Source organism: Vicugna pacos, chromosome 20 (assembly GCF_048564905.1).
Source record: "Vicugna pacos chromosome 20, VicPac4, whole genome shotgun sequence".
NCBI lineage: Eukaryota > Metazoa > Chordata > Mammalia > Artiodactyla > Camelidae > Vicugna > Vicugna pacos.
The window spans coordinates 32,459,838-32,477,537 of NC_133006.1; the positions used below are offsets into that span (position 1 = coordinate 32,459,838).

The 17,700-nt window shown below is 38.7% G+C and overlaps 1 protein-coding gene and 1 non-coding gene across 8 annotated transcripts in view; one reads left to right on the top strand and one right to left on the bottom strand.

Annotated features, from left to right (window-relative positions):
* Positions 1 to 17,700, top strand: part of NUP153 (nucleoporin 153) — a 76,530-nt gene that overhangs the window by 7,703 nt on the left and 51,127 nt on the right. For 4 of the 7 annotated variants that reach the window (XM_072945618.1, XM_072945617.1, XM_072945619.1 and 1 more), the window contains exons 4-5: positions 8,600 to 8,724; positions 15,219 to 15,444. In XM_072945618.1, coding sequence (XP_072801719.1) covers positions 8,600 to 8,724; positions 15,219 to 15,444 — 351 coding nt within the window. Of the gene's footprint in view, positions 1 to 4,131; positions 4,189 to 5,283; positions 5,925 to 8,599; positions 8,725 to 15,218; positions 15,445 to 17,700 lie in introns of those variants that run through there. The other 3 variants (XM_072945621.1, XM_006198616.3, XM_015234654.3) reach the window with 3 other exon arrangements.
* Positions 3,691 to 3,802, bottom strand: LOC116284520 (small nucleolar RNA SNORA3/SNORA45 family). Its single transcript, XR_004194307.1, has one exon. It is a non-coding gene; the product is annotated as a small nucleolar RNA SNORA3/SNORA45 family (small nucleolar RNA).

Consider the following 17,700-nt stretch of genomic DNA (forward strand, 5'->3'; position numbering starts at 1 on the left):
ATTAGTGTTAACGTGCTGGTGGTGAACAGAGCATAATGTAAACTTTAAGAGAATTTAGTAAAATGATACAGTGTAACGTACCATGTGAACAGAGGTTGTTTTAATGTTTTGTACACTGATAGATATACTAAATGTTCAGATTAGAAACCAACACAGAGTAGGTTCTCAGTAAGTGTTTTTAAAGGTTTAGCTTATGTTTATAAATTCTTTATAAATATCTGTATCTTCCTTTAGCCTTGATTCAATTGTTGATGTTTATCCTAGTTTACATTTGGCCTATAAGCCAAAATATGTTTAATCTTTGTCAATTCAATAACTGTCTTAAATATTAGGATGGGACTGGTCTCCCTGAATCTGGTTTCTATTTCATTCAGTAAAGCTGAACTTCCATTTAGGACCCATGAATTTAAGATGTGCTTTAAACCATGAGAAAGGTACACAAACACATACATGCCAAAGGCTAGTATACATTGCCATACGCAGTCTGCAGAAGAAAAATCTTATATGGCATGCTGGAATTGAGCGATATATGTAGTTAATCAAAATTTGATTATATTAGTTAATTCATTTAGTCTTAAGTATGACTTTATTCCCAAAAGACAGAGAACACAGTAAGTTAATGAGAGAATAGTGATGTACATCTTTAAATATCTCCCCAGCGCTGTGGCCTCTCTCCCCCTAAAATACAAACAGACAAAAAACCCAGTACTTTTCTAAAATCCCAACCCCACTTTGAGATTTTCCAGGAGAGACTGAAGTTCACTATATTTTAATCATTATAATACCCTTTATAAAAAAAATTAGTTTCACCTTATTTTTCTATTCAATGAAATGCCTGGTAATAATTATCACATGGAACTGTCTGTGGAAGATCATGGAGAGCCACCTAAAACTACTTTCAATAAAATAATAATTTGCTTCTATAATTTGCTTATCATAGCAGATACCTCACTTTGTGTAGTTAGGGTAAAATAAAAGCACAGCTTTCCATTTTCCTGTAATAGTCATCTCTTAAAACTCCTTTGGCCAGAATTGTCTTAAACTTATAAAGAAGATATAAAGGCTGTTTTTAAACCCAGGATGTGCTTAGACTAAATTGTATTTCATTTGTAATTGATGGATATTCCTTATCTCTGAAAGGTCAGCAGCCTATCTGCTAATTTATAATTGGCAGGCAGTTACCATATTACATGGGGAGAAACAAAGACGTTTCTTGGGGGAGAGGGGCTGTAGTAGTAACAGGCTTTCCATAAAATAAAATCCCTTCCAATACACCAGCTGTTTTGGCTGAAAAAAACTGGATCAAGATTTAAGAAAAGTGAAGGTCTAATTTTTGTTTTCAACTTGATTATTGAGAAGGAATTCCTGTCCTTCTGTGGTTCATTTCAATTTCTGCCACTCGATCTGAATGTGAATAACTGTTACTTATTTTTTCCTTATCCTTCACAGAAACAAATACTTTGAGTTCTATTGCTTTTGCTAACACGGCTCCTGTCTGTGATGGGGAGGTCTGATGTGCGATATCCTTTCCACCCAAACGCCCCTGCTGAAGTACTCTTCACTCCCATCCATCAACATACCCTCCATCCCCCTGCCATGATGGGAGTCCTGAAATTCCCGAGTGATCCTGAGTCAGCTATTTGAGTCTGGTCTTGCCAATGGCTATCATGTTATCCAACTGACAGATGTCCATTCTTTCTAGCAATAAGACAGGGAACCAGGATATAAACATTTTAGTCAGTGTGAAGGCCATCAGACAGAGAGATTTCTAAAGTATGGGGTTCTCCACTGACCTGGAAAAAAACGTCATTTCAAAAAAATGTTTAAGTGGTAGGTAGATTCCTAAATTGGCTACAAAAATGGCATACTGATGGCAAAGGTAAGAGGATAATAATTCATACGTCACATTTTCATAGGGATTTGGTCATAATACTCATGAATGCTTTATCATGAATAAATGAATTTGAGAAATATTAATTTGTCATGCAATATAATAAATGGATGCAAGCTAGGAAAGGTTATATAGCTGAGTTGTATTCATCACTGTATTACTTGTTACAGTAAAATGGAAACAGTTGGCATTGGTAGTAATTGGATGTTGGGCAAGTGAGCTATAGTACATGTAGAACCAATGATATGCGTCAACACTGATCCATGTGTTCAGAATATAGCAGTGAGAAAAAAAATCTTGGAGTTTAAAACCTAGTATGGGAGAAATGAATTTCTCCAGTGAAGACAACCCAATGAAACAAGCCAAAACATAAGATCACTTCTCAGAGCCATTTCAATTTTGTCCAGACCTAAAGGCTGATAGGAATAGAAATTATGAATAGAGGTTGAATAAAGAAAATAGCTACTTTATAATAGAAAATTTACAAGTGATGGCTTCCCATTCTGTGAGCTACAGAATGTCACAGGTTTTGTAGAGGTAAAATTTCACCACTTACAGAAATTGCTTAAATATAAGTACTAGATAATTACTCCCTTCTCTCAAAACCTAACTCCTAATATGGCTGGAAGGAGTTCAAGAATCCCTCTTAATGTTCCATGCCATTTGATTTTTTTCCAATTTACATATAGTATCTCTTAGAGGAATGTTTAATAATTATTTGTATGGTTGAATGTGGACAGATTCTTTTAAGTTTTAAAATCAGAATAACTTCTTATAACCCATTCTACTACTAGTAATTCCTAACTGAACAATGAGTTCTATGCCAAAAATATGTGAGGAATTCTAGATTTGGTGATTTGTAACTCCAAACTGAATTTCAGCAAAGAAACAATGTTATTTTAGAATCCCAAACTATGTACAAAAGGTTACTTCACCCCATAGTGAGGCTGGTACTATTTCACGGGAAAACTAGGCAGTGGGACGTTTGGAATGCAGATTTTTTCTTGCTGCTTATTCCTTCTTTGCTGTCAAGTTTGGTAAAGTTTCTGGTAACTCAGTCACTTGAACGTGGGACCAATGTATTACTGTTCCCTCATATATTGTTTTACTTCAAAGAAATCATCATAAAGTGAGGTCAACAATTGAGATCAAGGCTAAAGGAGGATGTAGATTTTTCCTTATCTCCCTGAAGCTTACTGATTTTCTATTCTGATGTTTTGCCTGAGTTTGGCCCAGCTCTTTTGCATGTTCTTTTCCTTTCAAAACTGGGATATGAATGTTGTCCTAGGCACCCAATAAGTCTCCAAGAAAGGAATGATTTCTGAGTCTCAGCCAGTCCACTCTCCTGTGCTGGAAATTCTGAGTTTGGTGAAAAGGACAAATGGGCTGTGGCTACAGTTCACTCTCCTATATCTGTAGCGCAATGAAAGATTCAGGTGCAGATCTTTCCTGGGACTTCGCTTATTAAGAATTACTTTACCCTGCTTGTCACACACCTAGCTAAGAATTGTGAAAGACATACAGTTGTACTGAAGAAGGATGAATTGCTTCAGGGGAAGAGCTTGTATACCTGGAGAGTCTCGTAAGGAGTTAGTGGTAGAGTGGGGCATGAAGCTGGGACACCAACGCACAAAAGAAAGTAGACTAATTTTGTCCATTATATTTGGAAATTTTTTACAGCCTTTTTTTCCCCTTAGAAGAACAGAGAAAAAAGTTTATAATGTACCTTGGCAGCCACCAACTGTGACAGGTATGAAGAAAGATGCCTGCCAGGCCATTCCATCTAGGAGTCAGGGAGGGCAAGTTTCTGATCTGGGCACTTCCTTGCCAGTGAATCAAGACCAGCAGATTCTCTCCGAGGACTCTAGCACACTGGGACAAGAGCTGTCAGGATATGACTTTAGTCTCAGGATTATAGTCTTGGTGGTTATAGTCAGAGGTGTCACTGGTTCTGTAAACTATGCTTGATACAGCATGGTTCCTTAAGTGCTGGAATGTACTATAAATTCCAAGTTACTGTAAATTTGGCTTCACATTTGACTTATATGATTAATATCATGATTGAAATAGTGTAGCTTGGTGGTAAAGATGGTATAAAAGTGTGGAAGTTAATTATTTGTATCTGATAATTGGTGATATTAGATGCTTTCTATGTAAACTGTTATTTTGAACTATACATATATATATTAACCCTATCATCAGAACCACCAATTTGTTGAGGTTAATCATTCTATTTGCAGATGAGGAAACTGAAACTTAGAAAGAGGATCAGTAACTTCCCCAAGTCTACACAGCTAGTAAGTGATAGATTTAAAATTAAGTCTATTTGACTCCAAAGCTATTTATAAGCTTTAAAATTGTCTTAAACAGAACATTAAGCCTTTGTTTTTTTCACAGTAGTAGATTTTCTCCCTAAACATTTGGTTACTTGTTTCAACTCTTACAGAAAAGCTGGGTTCTAGTCCTGGCTTTGACTGCCCAGCTGTGTCCCCGAACATGCCACCTGAATTCTCTGGACCCGTCTTGTCCACTGAATGAAGGCTGCACCACAGGATCACCAAGATCTTTCTAAAGGTCAACTCTTACAATCCCTGTACTTTGTGGATTTAGTCTTTGAGCCTAGCTCACTTAATCACTTTCCTAACTATAATGCCTTCTATTTGGAGCAAAAATATATGTACTTTTATTACTGGTAATATACCACTTACTGTGAGCTGACTGCCGTAGGTAACCATTTATCGCATTTCCTGTATGCTGGGAAATATACTAAGTGCTCCACACAGATGATCACAACAGGTCTAAAAGGTGGATTTTAAAGTTTACATTTTATAGGGGAGTAAGGTTTTGACTTACCCAAGGTCAAACTTGCGGAGTGGCGGAGCCAGAATTCTAGCCCTTGTGTATTTGACAACAAAGCCCTTATATATTAAGGGAACATTAATGTAACTGTATGTATTTTCTAATTATATATTAGGCTTAAATTAGATCATGGACATTGTATTTTCAACCAGTTTTTTTTCTTTTTTATAAGATATTGTCGGCTCCTGTCTGTGATTTTACTATCTGCTTACTTTCTGCCCGCTTTACTAACCACGGGGAGAAGCAGAGGAGGGAGGACGTTGCTGTTTTCGCGTTAAATCTCTATTTCAAAGTCTAAGTTTATAGTCAACAGCAGTAAGAGGAATGGAATCCCCGGCTTTCTGCCTCTGCGGCGAACCGCGGATCAACTTCCGCGTCCTCCTTTCTGAGAATGCGCCTTCTTCCGCTGAACTACGTTTCCCAGCGGCCCGCGCGGCCAAGCGCGCGAGCTCGCCCAGCCCTTCCTTCCTCCTCGCCTATCAACGGGTCGCAGCGTGATGATGCAAACCCGACGGGCGCTGACGGGTGACGGCGTTCTGGCTCGCGACCGCAGCGGCGGCCTTAGCAGCGGCAATAGACGCAACAGCGGCGACTGCAGGGACGACGACGACGGCGGGGCGGGCGCTGTGCGGAAAGGGGAGGGGTAGGCGGGCGGCGCCGGCGGCTTCAACTGCGGCAGCTACGGCTAGGGCGAAGGAAGAAGGATCCCCATCAGCCGGCGGTTGAGTTAGGCCTAAGCAGCGCCTGGAGCCGCTCGGGCTGTCCTCTGCGGGGGATCTCCATAGAGACGGTGACATACACAGAGGCGGGGGTCCGCGGGAGGCTGCCGGACCGGAGCCAGCTCCTCGGCCTCTGTCGCCGCCACCCCCTTCCCTGCCGCCAGCGCGCATTCTCCCTCCGCTCTTGCTCGCAGCCCCGCGGTCCCCGGTGTGCCCGTGTCCCACTGTGTGGGCAGCGCGGGCGGACTTTTGGGCTGGGGCCGGGCGGGGGGAGGCTCTAAGGCCGCCTCTGCCTCTCCCGCCCCCTTACCCGCCCCGGAGGGGGAAGCCGCGGAGGCTCCGCCATGGCCTCGGGAGCCGGAGGCATAGGAGGGGGCGGTGGCGGCAAGATCCGGACGCGGCGTTGCCACCAGGGGCCAATTAAGCCTTACCAGCAGGGGCGACAACAGCACCAGGTACGGGACTGCGACGCCGTGGGGGCCTAACCGGTGGGGAAGTTGGCGGGAGTGAACGGGCGGAGAGGGGCCCTGGCGCCCCACGTGGAGCGGACGGGAGGGCCTGAGGGCAGGCCGGAGCGAGGCGGCGGGATCTCAGGCCGCTGGGGCGGCAACGGGAAGTGGGCTGAGACAGGCCAACCTTGCGGCGCACACGTGTGGTTCGGGCCGCCTCTCTCCAGCCCTCTCGGCCTGGGGCTTTCCCCCGGCCTGCGCAGGGCGGGAACAGAAATCCTAGGCCACGATGGGCCTAGGAGTCTTTACATTTTGGCGGGGATTGGGGGTTTGAGGGTATTACTTACGTCCTTTCGAGAGAGAAAAGAAAAGATGTGGCTGGAGGCCCCTACGCTTGCTGTTTTGTAGTCTCCCGCGTTTCAACGTGTGTGAGGAGGGGGCTGCCCCGGGGGAATCTGCCTCCGGGGCACCTGGGGGTTGGTGGGGGCGCTGTTACACGGAAAGTGGAATAACTTAGTCTCAAACCTATTAATTAATTCTCCATCTCCCCTTCCTGTGTCCCTCCCCGATCTGAGAGCGTTGACTTAGATTTTTTTCCCCCCTTAACCGGGTTATAGTTAGTGGCACTGGGGCATTTTTGAAAGTCCCTCTCCACACTTACGTTTTTTTTTCCATCGCGAGACTCTTACCTCCCCATTTTTGCTCCCTCCCCACCTTTTATCTTGGAGGCTAAAATTGGCCATTATGCATACTTGACCGGGACTCCAGTTCTGATCTCATGCATAAAATATTTTAAATTATGGGGCGTATTCTAGAAATTTAGGTACTTTTGACACTCCAGGAATGTTGGTGGTCTTATAATTTAACCACCTTGCGCACGTGTGGGTGTTTGAAATTATGAAAAGGCGTTTGTCCTAACCGTAATTTGATTCTGAGGAATTTACTTTTTTAAAATATTTACTTGTTGGTTATGGGGATTAGATAGGAAAATGTTAAAAACGTTTTGATAAAAGTCATTTCTAAAACTTCTCGATGCTAAAGTGGGAAGTAAGTGTGTCTTGTTAAAAAAAAGTGTAGTAAAAGGATCTGATGATTTGTTGCCTACTGTTTAAGGTAGACTTCCTCGTCTGCTTTATCGCAGATGATTATGAATATTGAACACTTCTAACAAGTTTGGTGGTGGTATTATTGTATCATTAAAAACAGAATTTTAAAAGTAAAGATTGGAGAGCAATTTCTTAATAGTAAAAATTGTGATTTAGAATAATAAGTCGCTCTCTACTAATGGTTATAAGTCTTGGCATTACTGTTACCTCCCACCATCTTCGCCCAGATATATCCGGAAGGTGTTTGATTTTCAGATTTCTTTGTGAGGAGCAGGGGTGCAGCAGATTTAAGATTAGAATTCAGGTCACAAGCCTGGCCATTTAACGTAATCCTTTTGTAGAATGGAAGTTAGACACATGCTTTCTGTTTTTCCTGAAGAATAAATGTCTTTGAGTGCTTTCTTAGATTTCCTTAAAATAAAGTTACTACATAAAAATTGAAATGTTGTAAATACAGATCGTTGGATGGTCTGAACAGTTTAGAAAGGAGCTCATATATTCCGGGTGGCAAAAGCTATAATCACGCCTTCTATTTAAGTGTACTCAGGGAAAAATCTAATTGGGGGAAGATGATGCCTTAACAGCATAACACCTGTGACCCAAATTGCCTTAGAGCTGATACGATTTCAGGCTGTGCAGCTTTGTTTTAGAGCTTGATAATTTATCATTTCCCCCTGTCTAAAATACTTTTTCAGCTTTTTGTTCCAGCCATTTAATTGAAAAAGTACATTTTTAGCTTTTGAATTGACATTAAAGATGTCTAGGGGTTTCTTAATCAACACCGCAGGTGCTAATATTGGCAGATACTCTCAAAGGAAATTGTCTAGGAATAAACAAAAGAATACTCTATTTAAGGATCTTTTTAAATCTTAAAGTAAAGACTCTTTAGTCCTTACTGGGACGTTTGTGAACTTGGAGACTACCTGCCTGCTGTCCACTGTCCCAGGCTGCCATCTCTGTTTTGCAGCAGCTGCTGAGTCATCATGAATAGCAGGGAGCTTCATGACATGGCATGTTTTGTACTAATATTATTTGGTTAAATGTCTAGTGGTTTCTGAGCGAAAATGAAGTTTTGGATTTTGTAGCAGAGGGTTGGAATGAGAAGTCTGGCACTGTCGGTTAATGGATGTTTGCCATCGCCTGTCAGACCGACCGGCTTGTGCAGTCATGCAGTACCTGTGACTTCTGCATGTGTTCAACTGACTTGTAATTTCCTGTTTTGACTTCTGGTTTTGCTCTGCTGAGGTATATCTAAAGTTTACATTTTTTTCCCCCTTTTAACTTCTGATCTTTAAAATGGCATCTTGCTTGAAGTTACGGAGACAAAAAATTCATTGTCTTACTCAACTAACTGAGGAGTAGTAATATAAGAATTGTAGAAGTGAAAGTGAAAAACAGCGCGGAATGATCAGTTGATCATTTTTACTTGCCTTCGTCCCTACTCCCTAACTCTTAGCCCAGATGCCTTTAAGAAATGGTATCATTATTCTAGTTGGGAGTGAACAGGTTGCTAAAGAGGATGTGGTTAGTTCTTGTCACCTGTTCAGTCTCCTTTCCCATTTCCTTTTTGTGCAGATGGTCAGGCCCAGAAAGTCAGCTCTGGAGAGGTCAAGCTGCTTTTCTTGCTAGCCACCACCAAAAACTTGAGCCCATGGGCAAACCAGAACCTTGCCTCTGGAAGAATCTACTGCCACCTCCTGGTGAGAGGAGAGCTACTTGTTTTTGCCCCTTTATCTTCTTGGTTGTAGTTTGTCTTACAAGTCAGTTTCTGTATCTAGCTGTTTCAAAAAAAAGGGGGAGGAAACCCCTTTTGTCTAGTACCTTAGATCAGGAGTCTGCAAACTTTTCTGTAAAGGGCCAGATAGTGAATATTTTAGGTTTTGTTGCTGCAAGTTCTTTGGTTTTTATAACCCTTTGAGAAATGTAAAGATCATTCTCAGTTTGAAGTCTGTACAAAAGGCTGAGGGCTGAATTTGGCCCGTAGATGATGGTTTGTCTGATCCTTGCCTGTAGTTTTTTTCTGTTTTGGTAGCTTCTATATGATACTTTGTCCCAAATAAATGTGTCCTGGTTGGTATTTGATGGCTAAAGAGTGTTCTCAGTTTTGAAAAGGTAGAATATTTAAAAGTTGAATACTTAACTGATTTCAGAAGTCACTAAGTAGTTTTGATTTTATTTTATCTTTGTTTGCTTTATCCTAGATGCTTAATTATTACTATCAGTGGAAATAGAAATGGAAATAGTTGATAGGAAAATGTGCTATAATACAGTTAGAGTATCTGGGTTTGAATCCCTTCTCTGCCAGGACTTGGAAAAGTTCTCTCTGCTTAATTTACTCATCTGTAAAGTGGAAATTGTGAGAGTTAAATGAGATAATGTAAGTAAAGCTCTTAGAACAGGGCTTGGCATGTATAGTAAGGACTCATTTGAAATTGTTGTATTTAAGTAGAACCTTTTGATATAAATATTTATTGTTTCTGAATTTTGCTGCTTCTTAGTAGAGCTTTTTTTCCTTTGTGTAACCAAGTTCACCTTTTATAGGCTCCTATTGGATTTGAGGATTTGTTTCTTGAGTGATGAGGCCAAACCTTAAACTAGAAATGCCAGTCACTTAAGTGTATAGGAAAATAAATCCAAGTATTAAATTGTTTAATGCAAAGTAGATTTTTGTTTGTGATGAGAGGCCCTGGTGTGTGATAGTTTATCAATTTACTCACCAATTTTTCTGATAAGATAAATGACAAAAAAGCCCATGTGTTGTCACCATTTCCTGGAAAGTCCTCTGATGAGGCAGAAGTTTGAAGTAAAATGAAGACTTTGGTCTGATGTCACTAATTAAAACCATTTTCACTGGGCACAGAATATTGGTGGAAAGGTGTAATGACCTGGTAATTTTCAGAATTGTTTTATTTGTAGCCACTTAGCTTATTACTTAGGATCGTCTGGTGTAGACTTTAGGACTATGAGGAGTATTTTTAAGATTTTAATGCCCCATTTGTTTTGTTGCTTTTTTATAAGCCCTTCATTAATTTTTCTTTCTTTGACTACCTTTCTACTTCTCTCATTTAGTTGGCTTTGTGTTATTTATCATTCCAGGGGATGGCTCAATTTTCTCATACTCTTGGATAGCTTTACAAGTTGTTTTTTTGGAGGAAAGACTTATTAGTGTGGCAACAAAAATACTTGCTTAAGCTGAAACCATTGTACCAAACAAATGTGTTACTTATTTTTTTTGAGTTCTAGAATTACTGATGTCCTTTATTGAAACCTGTCACATATTCATATGTGGGAATAAGAAATTGGTTGGCTAGTGCAGTTGTAGATAAGTTAAAATCATACACCAGCTGATCGTCTAGTGGAGGTGATAGACTGTAATTACCATCCCATTTGACAAATTGCCATTGTATAGGGAGTGCAGGGCACTGATGGTGCATAAAGGTGAGTGACTGTCCCAGACTTGGAGGATTAGAGAAGATTTTCTCTAGGAAACTTACATTAAGTTATAATAAAAGCAGTTATGCTTACCACTGAATCCTCTGAAAGTAGGAAGGGAACTAATCTGATAAAGTAGGACTTGAGTATTCACTCCTTAGTAGACCTTTACTCAGTATGTCTCTGTTTACGTCTCAAGGTTTTATTTGTTTTTAATATCACAAAGCATTCTTTCTTTGGGTCCATATGGGAAGCTGACTTGCCCCCTTTCTGTGAAGATCTGAAGCATGTTATCTCAATAACTCCTGAAAAGGTAGACCTTTGGTAAGAGTCAAAGGAACTTTTTCTTCTGTAAGAAAACAATTTTTCCCCCTTTCTAGCTCCCTTTCTCTGTTTTCCTTTAGTGGCTGAAGTCTTACCTTTGGTACTTTGAAATTCATAAAAATTACCAGGCAGGGTAATTTATCTGATAGACAGGGTCCTTTACCTCTTTATAGTCTACCCAATTCTATGCATAATCAGATTTCTTTTCCCTAGCACTTTTTTAAACCTCAAATATCTGGTAGTTGGATATGTACTATAAATGTGTTAAGTCTTTAACTGAAAGTAAAATAGATTTAAAGGTAGCCTTTTATGTTTTACTTCTGTTTACTTCTATGTTTGATTTTCCAGAATTCTTATTATAAAGTAGATATTTATAAAAGTTGATATGATGGCATGACATTTGATAATGAGGTAATCAAGGAAATAGTTTATCTTGTAGTTAAGCTTGTACTCAGGGTTATGTTTATCATAGCCTTAATTGGGAAACCTGTCACTGAGTTTTTAGATGACTTTAGTACAGTGGTTCTCAAACTTAATTTGCATAAGAATCACCTTAATAGCTTGTTAAAGCAAATTTGCATTTCTAACATACTCTTAGATGACTGACACCAGTGCTGGTTTGAAGACTGCAATTTGAGAACTGCTGCTTTAGTCCCTTTGTAGTGACTAGATGAGCTACAGAACAAAAGATTACACATAGATTCTCACATGGACGTGTGCACACACTCATGATTAAAGGGGATTTTTAAAAAAATTTTATTGAGTTATAATCAGTTTACAATGTTGTGTCAATTTCTGGTGTACAGCACAGTTTTTCAGTCATACATGAATATATATATATATTCATAAAGTGGAATTTTAAAGGATTTTAAATAGTTAAGTCATAGTTAACAGGTTTATTAGATTTCACATTTGTAAACAAGTTTACCAGAAGCTTGGACAGCATGTGCCAAGGACACTTCTATGTTTGAGTCTTTCACTTTTTGTCTCCCTAACTTAGAATCTTAAGCTTCCAGAGGGCAGGAACTTGTTCCCTGCTATATCCCCAGTGATCTTGTCTGATATGGAATATGCAATCAATAATATTAAGTGAATTGAATGAAGAAAACAGTGTTTGCTTTTACCCCTGTGAGTTAAAGATGCTAAAATATTCACCAGGATAAGCCTCTTCCCTGGTCCATTTATGTACTGTTTGACAGAGATACAGGGTGAATGTATCTTTTGAGTAATACAGGTGCCTCCCCAAGTGTGGTGCATGTGTTCCATTGTTGCTGAAGAAGATGAATCTAACTGATATGTGGACTGATTTTCAAAATTTTCATGTTAATTAAAAAACACATTTGACAAGTACAGTGCTGTATCAGTTAAGGACCTAGCAAGAAACAGTTCACTCCAGATGGTTCATCTGAAATATCTTTAAGAAAGAGTCTATTCAGAGATAAGGAATACACATAGGACAGCAGGATGCCCAGAGAGTAGCAACAGTGGGAAGCTGTTACCATCCCCGGGGTGGACGGATAAAGGGCAGAAATCATGTCACTGGCGTGGGGGAAAGGCCTGGCTGGAGCTGTCATTTTAAGGATGGGGCACTTGAGCAGAGAGGGAGCACAGGAAGAAAGACTTGTCTTTCCTCCCATCCTCTAATACCTGATGTCCTCCAGAATCTCTCATGGACCAAGCCTACCAGAAGCCAATTTGATGAGATAGCCAATCAAGAGTAGAGTTAGGAAATGGGAAGTGAAGACTGGTGCGACATCACATCTGTGATTTGATAGATTTTATTGTTTATTAAGAGAAATAAAATAAATGGATAGAAAGAAAAGCATTAATAGCACAAGTAAAAATCATGGCTAAAGTTTGGGAAACACTGGGGAAATAGTTACATAAGCTACATTGTGTTCAGCACAGTCCACTGTAAGATTTGTTTTTCTGATTCATTTTAGAGTATTTTATGATATATTTGAATTATTGTCTAACTAGTGCTTCACATGTATGTTTTCCAGATAACTGAACATTAAGATTTAAGTATACATAATTTTATTCACCTCTTATAGAAGGATTTCTGTCTAAAATGTGTTGTAATTTTCTGAAATGTGTCTAATTACCTAATCTCTCTAGAATAGTGGTTCTCCAACTATAGCATACATCAGAATCTCTTGGGAGGGTTTGTTAGAACAGGTGAGCCCTACCTCCTGAATTTAGTAGGGCTGGGGTAGGGCCTTAGGTGATGCAGATGTAAATGGTGAAGGGACCGCATCTTGGGAACCACTAGCATGAGGGTACACTGAGCTTAATTTAACTTTTTTTTATGACTTCAGGTCATTTACCCTATAGCGGTATATTGAAGTATAGGGATATTTCTTTTTAATAATGGTTACAGGTCAATTTTATCATCTGTGTTTGTTTTTACTTTGAAGCTCAAGCATGCTTCAAGCTGTCATTCATTGTGCCACTGCTAATTCCTCTCTCACACTGTAATTTTCTTGTACTAACCTGCTGTGGGCTGAGGTTAAATTGGTTACGTTTTAGTTTAGGAAAGAGAAGGTCTCCAAGGAAAATTCATGAGTTTCAGTGGATGAACTTTATTGTATGCATTTTGACTGTTCAGTTTTTACTAATTGCTCTCCACAGCATCTAATGCTGCCACACAAATGGCCTTTTGTTAAGTCTGGCGTTAATTTTAAATTGTTCTGTACTTGTCTCTTAGGTGGGTAGGGATCACAGGAATCTCTGCTACTTTTAGTAGCTAAACACTTCAGAGGTAGTCCACAGAAGACTTGACACTAAATTCTTGCTAGAGTGCTTTAGCTAACTTGTCACTTCATATCAAGTTTATCTTAAGTTTTTTCTTTTTTAAACTAATGTCGTATCTTGAAAGCACTTGAGTCTTTTGGAATATGAGAGGGGGTAAATAAATATTTAAATATGAGTAAAATAATAAGTATATTTTTTATAAATATTCAATCTTAAAGTAGACACATAATCTTTCTTTCCAAAGGAACTAATACTATGTAACCTTAGCATAGGAAAGGGAAACAGTGAACTTGTATTTTGCAGTAGTGAGTATTCTGGGATTGTTGCTTCAGTATTGTTAGAGAGCTTAGATTGTAGGTCTGTTCAAAATGTTTGTTTAGAGGAAAAATAATTACATATTTCCCAGTTGTTTTCCACACAATTGTTTTCAAACAATAAGGAAAATACTGTTCAAGTGCCTATGTCAGAGGTGTCTTCCACCTTTTCTCTTGACAGTATTTTTCAAGGCCTTTTTGTCTTGGGTTAGCTTTCCAAGGTAGATTTGTGTATTCTGCCTTGATTTTAGCTACTGTTTTTTTGTACCTGCCAGTTTATTTTTTTCCTTCTGATACTACTCTGTGAAGGAAATTGCTGCCTAAAACTGGTCACTTCGCCCCCATTTGTTTCTGCTAGCTTTTTTTCCCTCGTTAGTAGTAAAATTATCAGTGTATGTTTCTGTTATATTTTGTAAACTGCGAAGTGCTTTCACATTATTTAATTTGACCTTCATTATAATTTCTATGAGGTAGTAGTGGGGGGCGGTGTTACTCTTATTTTACCTAGCGTAAAGCAGAGTACAAGGAGGTACTCAAATTTCACCTTTGGTTTTACTAATCCCTGATAGACCACAGCCGTTGTGTTTGGACCTTGGGCAAGTTACTTAACTTCATTGTCTCTCTTCATCTGTAAAGTGCGCTGTTAAAACCAATTTCATAAAGTTATTGTGAGGATTAAATTGAGTAATTTAATAATACGTATAAACTGCTGAGAACTGTCTGACATGATGAATGTTAATAATGCTGATAGTTGTTATACCACATCTTTCTCTCCCTTTAAAAGTTACTGTAATAAAATTCTTGATTTTCAGGCCACATTTGATACAATGAAATTTTACATCCCCCCCAAAAAATTTAGATTATTTCTTGAGTTTATTATGTTGAATTTAATTACCTTATTGCCTGCCTTTTTAAAAAAATCTCATTTTCGTTTCTCTAAATCTTTGTTCTTAAAGAATGTATAGTAAAATAATTGGGGAAGCTGTTGAAGGTATTGTTTATATTGCTTCTTTTAATATGTTGGGATCAGGATGGATTTTTTTGGTCTGGGATTATAACATTTTAGTGCATATCTTATTACTAAATCTAAAATTTATGTTGCTTATTTGATGGCCTGTTAGAATTTTTTAAGGATAGAATAATATGGCCATTTGGAGCTCATGGACGCAAATGGAGGAAAGAAAAAAGTAGAATTTCATAATGTCTAGAATTTGTAAAATGCATTATGTCAGCATTCACTTGAGTAACTGAACTTTAGGAAACTTTGTTGGAAACAGTTATGTTTTGCTTGGTATGGCATTCTCTAAATAGGTACTTACTTAAAAAACATAAATTTCTAAAACTGCCTTCCATGTTTTTCCCCCCAACAGGGCATCCTTAGCAGGGTTACAGAATCTGTTAAGAATATTGTGCCAGGATGGCTTCAAAGATACTTCAACAAGAATGAAGATGTATGTAGCTGCTCAACAGACACAAGAGAGGTGCCACAGTGGCCGGAGAATAGGGAAGATGACCATGTGCTATATGCTGACGAGGAGAGCTCTAACATTCATGATGGGAGAGTCACTCCTGAGCCAACAGTCAGTAACACAGAAGGTAAATAGAATGTGGATGTTTGGTTACAAATGATAGGTTTTCATGTCTTAATTTAAAATACCTTTCTGTTACTTGGCTATGGTCAATCTAATTGTGTAGTAGAGAAGCCGCGTTGGAGGAGGGTGATGATCACCTTCAAGTCAGATATCTTTCTTATCAGCTTTTTGTTTATTTAAGGGAGGCTGAAATGCTATGTCAGTTAAGAGTTCAAGCTCTGCTGTTAGATTTTGAGTTTGAAATTTTATACTGCCAATTGTTAATCATGTGGCTTTGGTCAAGATGATTTATATTCTCCTCTGTGCCCTCGTAAGTGGTTTTGAAAAAAGTAAATGTGAAGCCCTTACTCTGGGTCTTGGCACTGAGGGAGCAGTGTGACAACGCCTCCCACCACACACAGACCTGGGTGTGGTGTGACTGCAGTTGGCTCTTTCCTCTGTGCCGCGGGCTCAGCTGAGCCATTTCATTAATCTCATCGTTGAGTGGCCCTGCATTTTAAAGCTTGAGATTTTGGGGATCCATTTATGGCATTTTGGTGGGGTTTACAAATGTTAAATAGCTTCAGTGTAACCCTTAAATGTGACATATTTAGGGATATTTCTCTGTTATTTCACTATATCTATGTTTTACACCTTTATTGAGATGTATTTCATGTAACTTAAGACTCACTCATTTAAAGCACACAGTTCATTGGTTTTTAGTTTATTCAGAGTTGTTCAGTCACCACAGTCAGTGTTAGAACATTTTAAACACCATCCTTCTCACCTCCTCCACCCTCCCTAATGAGTAATCCCATACCATACCCCTTAGTAGTCACTCCTTCTCCCACCCTTCCAGCCCTACTACTCTGTATCTAAAGATTTTCCTATACCAGGCATTTCATATAAATGGGGTCATAAAATATGTGGTCTTTTGTCACTGGCTTCTTGTACTTAGCAAGATGTTTTCAGGGTTCATCCATGTCATCGCATGTATCAGAACTTCTTTATTGCCAGGTAATATTCCATGGCATGGATAAACTACATTTTATTTATCCATTCATCAGTTGATGGACATTTGGGCTGTTTCTACCTTTTGAGTGTTAAGAACAGTGCTGCTGTGAATATTAGTGTGCAAGTTTTTGTATGGTTGTGTTTTCTTTTGGGTACCTATCTAGGAGTGGAATTTCTGGGTCGTCTGGTAATTTTAACATTTTCAGGAAAAACTTTTTCTAAAGTGGCTATACCATCTTACCTTCCCACTGGCAATGTATGAAGAATCCAGTTTCTTCACACCCTCACAAATACTTCTTTTTCTTTTTCTTTTTTTAAATTAAATATAGCTACTCTAGTGATTGTGAAATGGTATCTAACTGGTTTTGCTTTGCATCTCCCTAATGACTAACGATGTTGAGCATCTTTTTGTGTGCTTATTGGCCATTGGTATATCTTTGGAGAAATAGCTTTTCACATCCCTCGTTTCCATTATTAACTGAGTTGTCTACTTACAGTTGAATTGAAAGAGATCTTTATATATTCTGGATTTTAAGTCCCTTATCTATAAGTATATGGTTTGCACATATTTTCTCCCATTCTGTTGGTTGTATTTTATCTTCTTGATTGTGTCCTTTGATGTGCAAAATTTTAAATTTTGATGAAGTCCACTTTATCTCTCAAGTATATATTCTTTTCAATATATATATATTTTCTTTCACTACATGTTTTGACATAATTATAAATTTTTTTTTCTAATTCTGTGTTAAATCTTGTTTTGTCTGAATAATTGATGTGGTTGTGTTCCTGTTAATTTTGATGTACTTAGTAACTTATTTTCCTGCTTGATTTGCTCAAAGTGAAAATTAGAGTGAAATGGGCCTGAAAGAATAATTCTCATTTTGGGGAAATTGGCAGATCTAAGCTTTCTCAGTGATACTCAGTTTGGCTTAGTCTTTAAATCCTTGCTTATTTTTATTAGGATAACTTAGGGAGTTTTAATATCTGTACTTTCAGGATTTCTTTTCACGTATATTACCCAACAACCATCTTGAGATTTTATCTGGTAGATCTCTAAGCTGACTGCTTCTGTGTCATTCTCTTTTTTGGACATTGAGTGGGACCCCAGTTGCTGTTTATTTTGATTAGTGGCTTGTAGTGTGTACCAGCATATATCTATAGTGACTGAAACCTTTTCTATTTTAAGGAGCATGCTTGTGGGGATTAACGAACTGAAGAATTTAGTTTAGCTGTGAAATAAATGCAGTTTCTCATTTTTACATCTGTC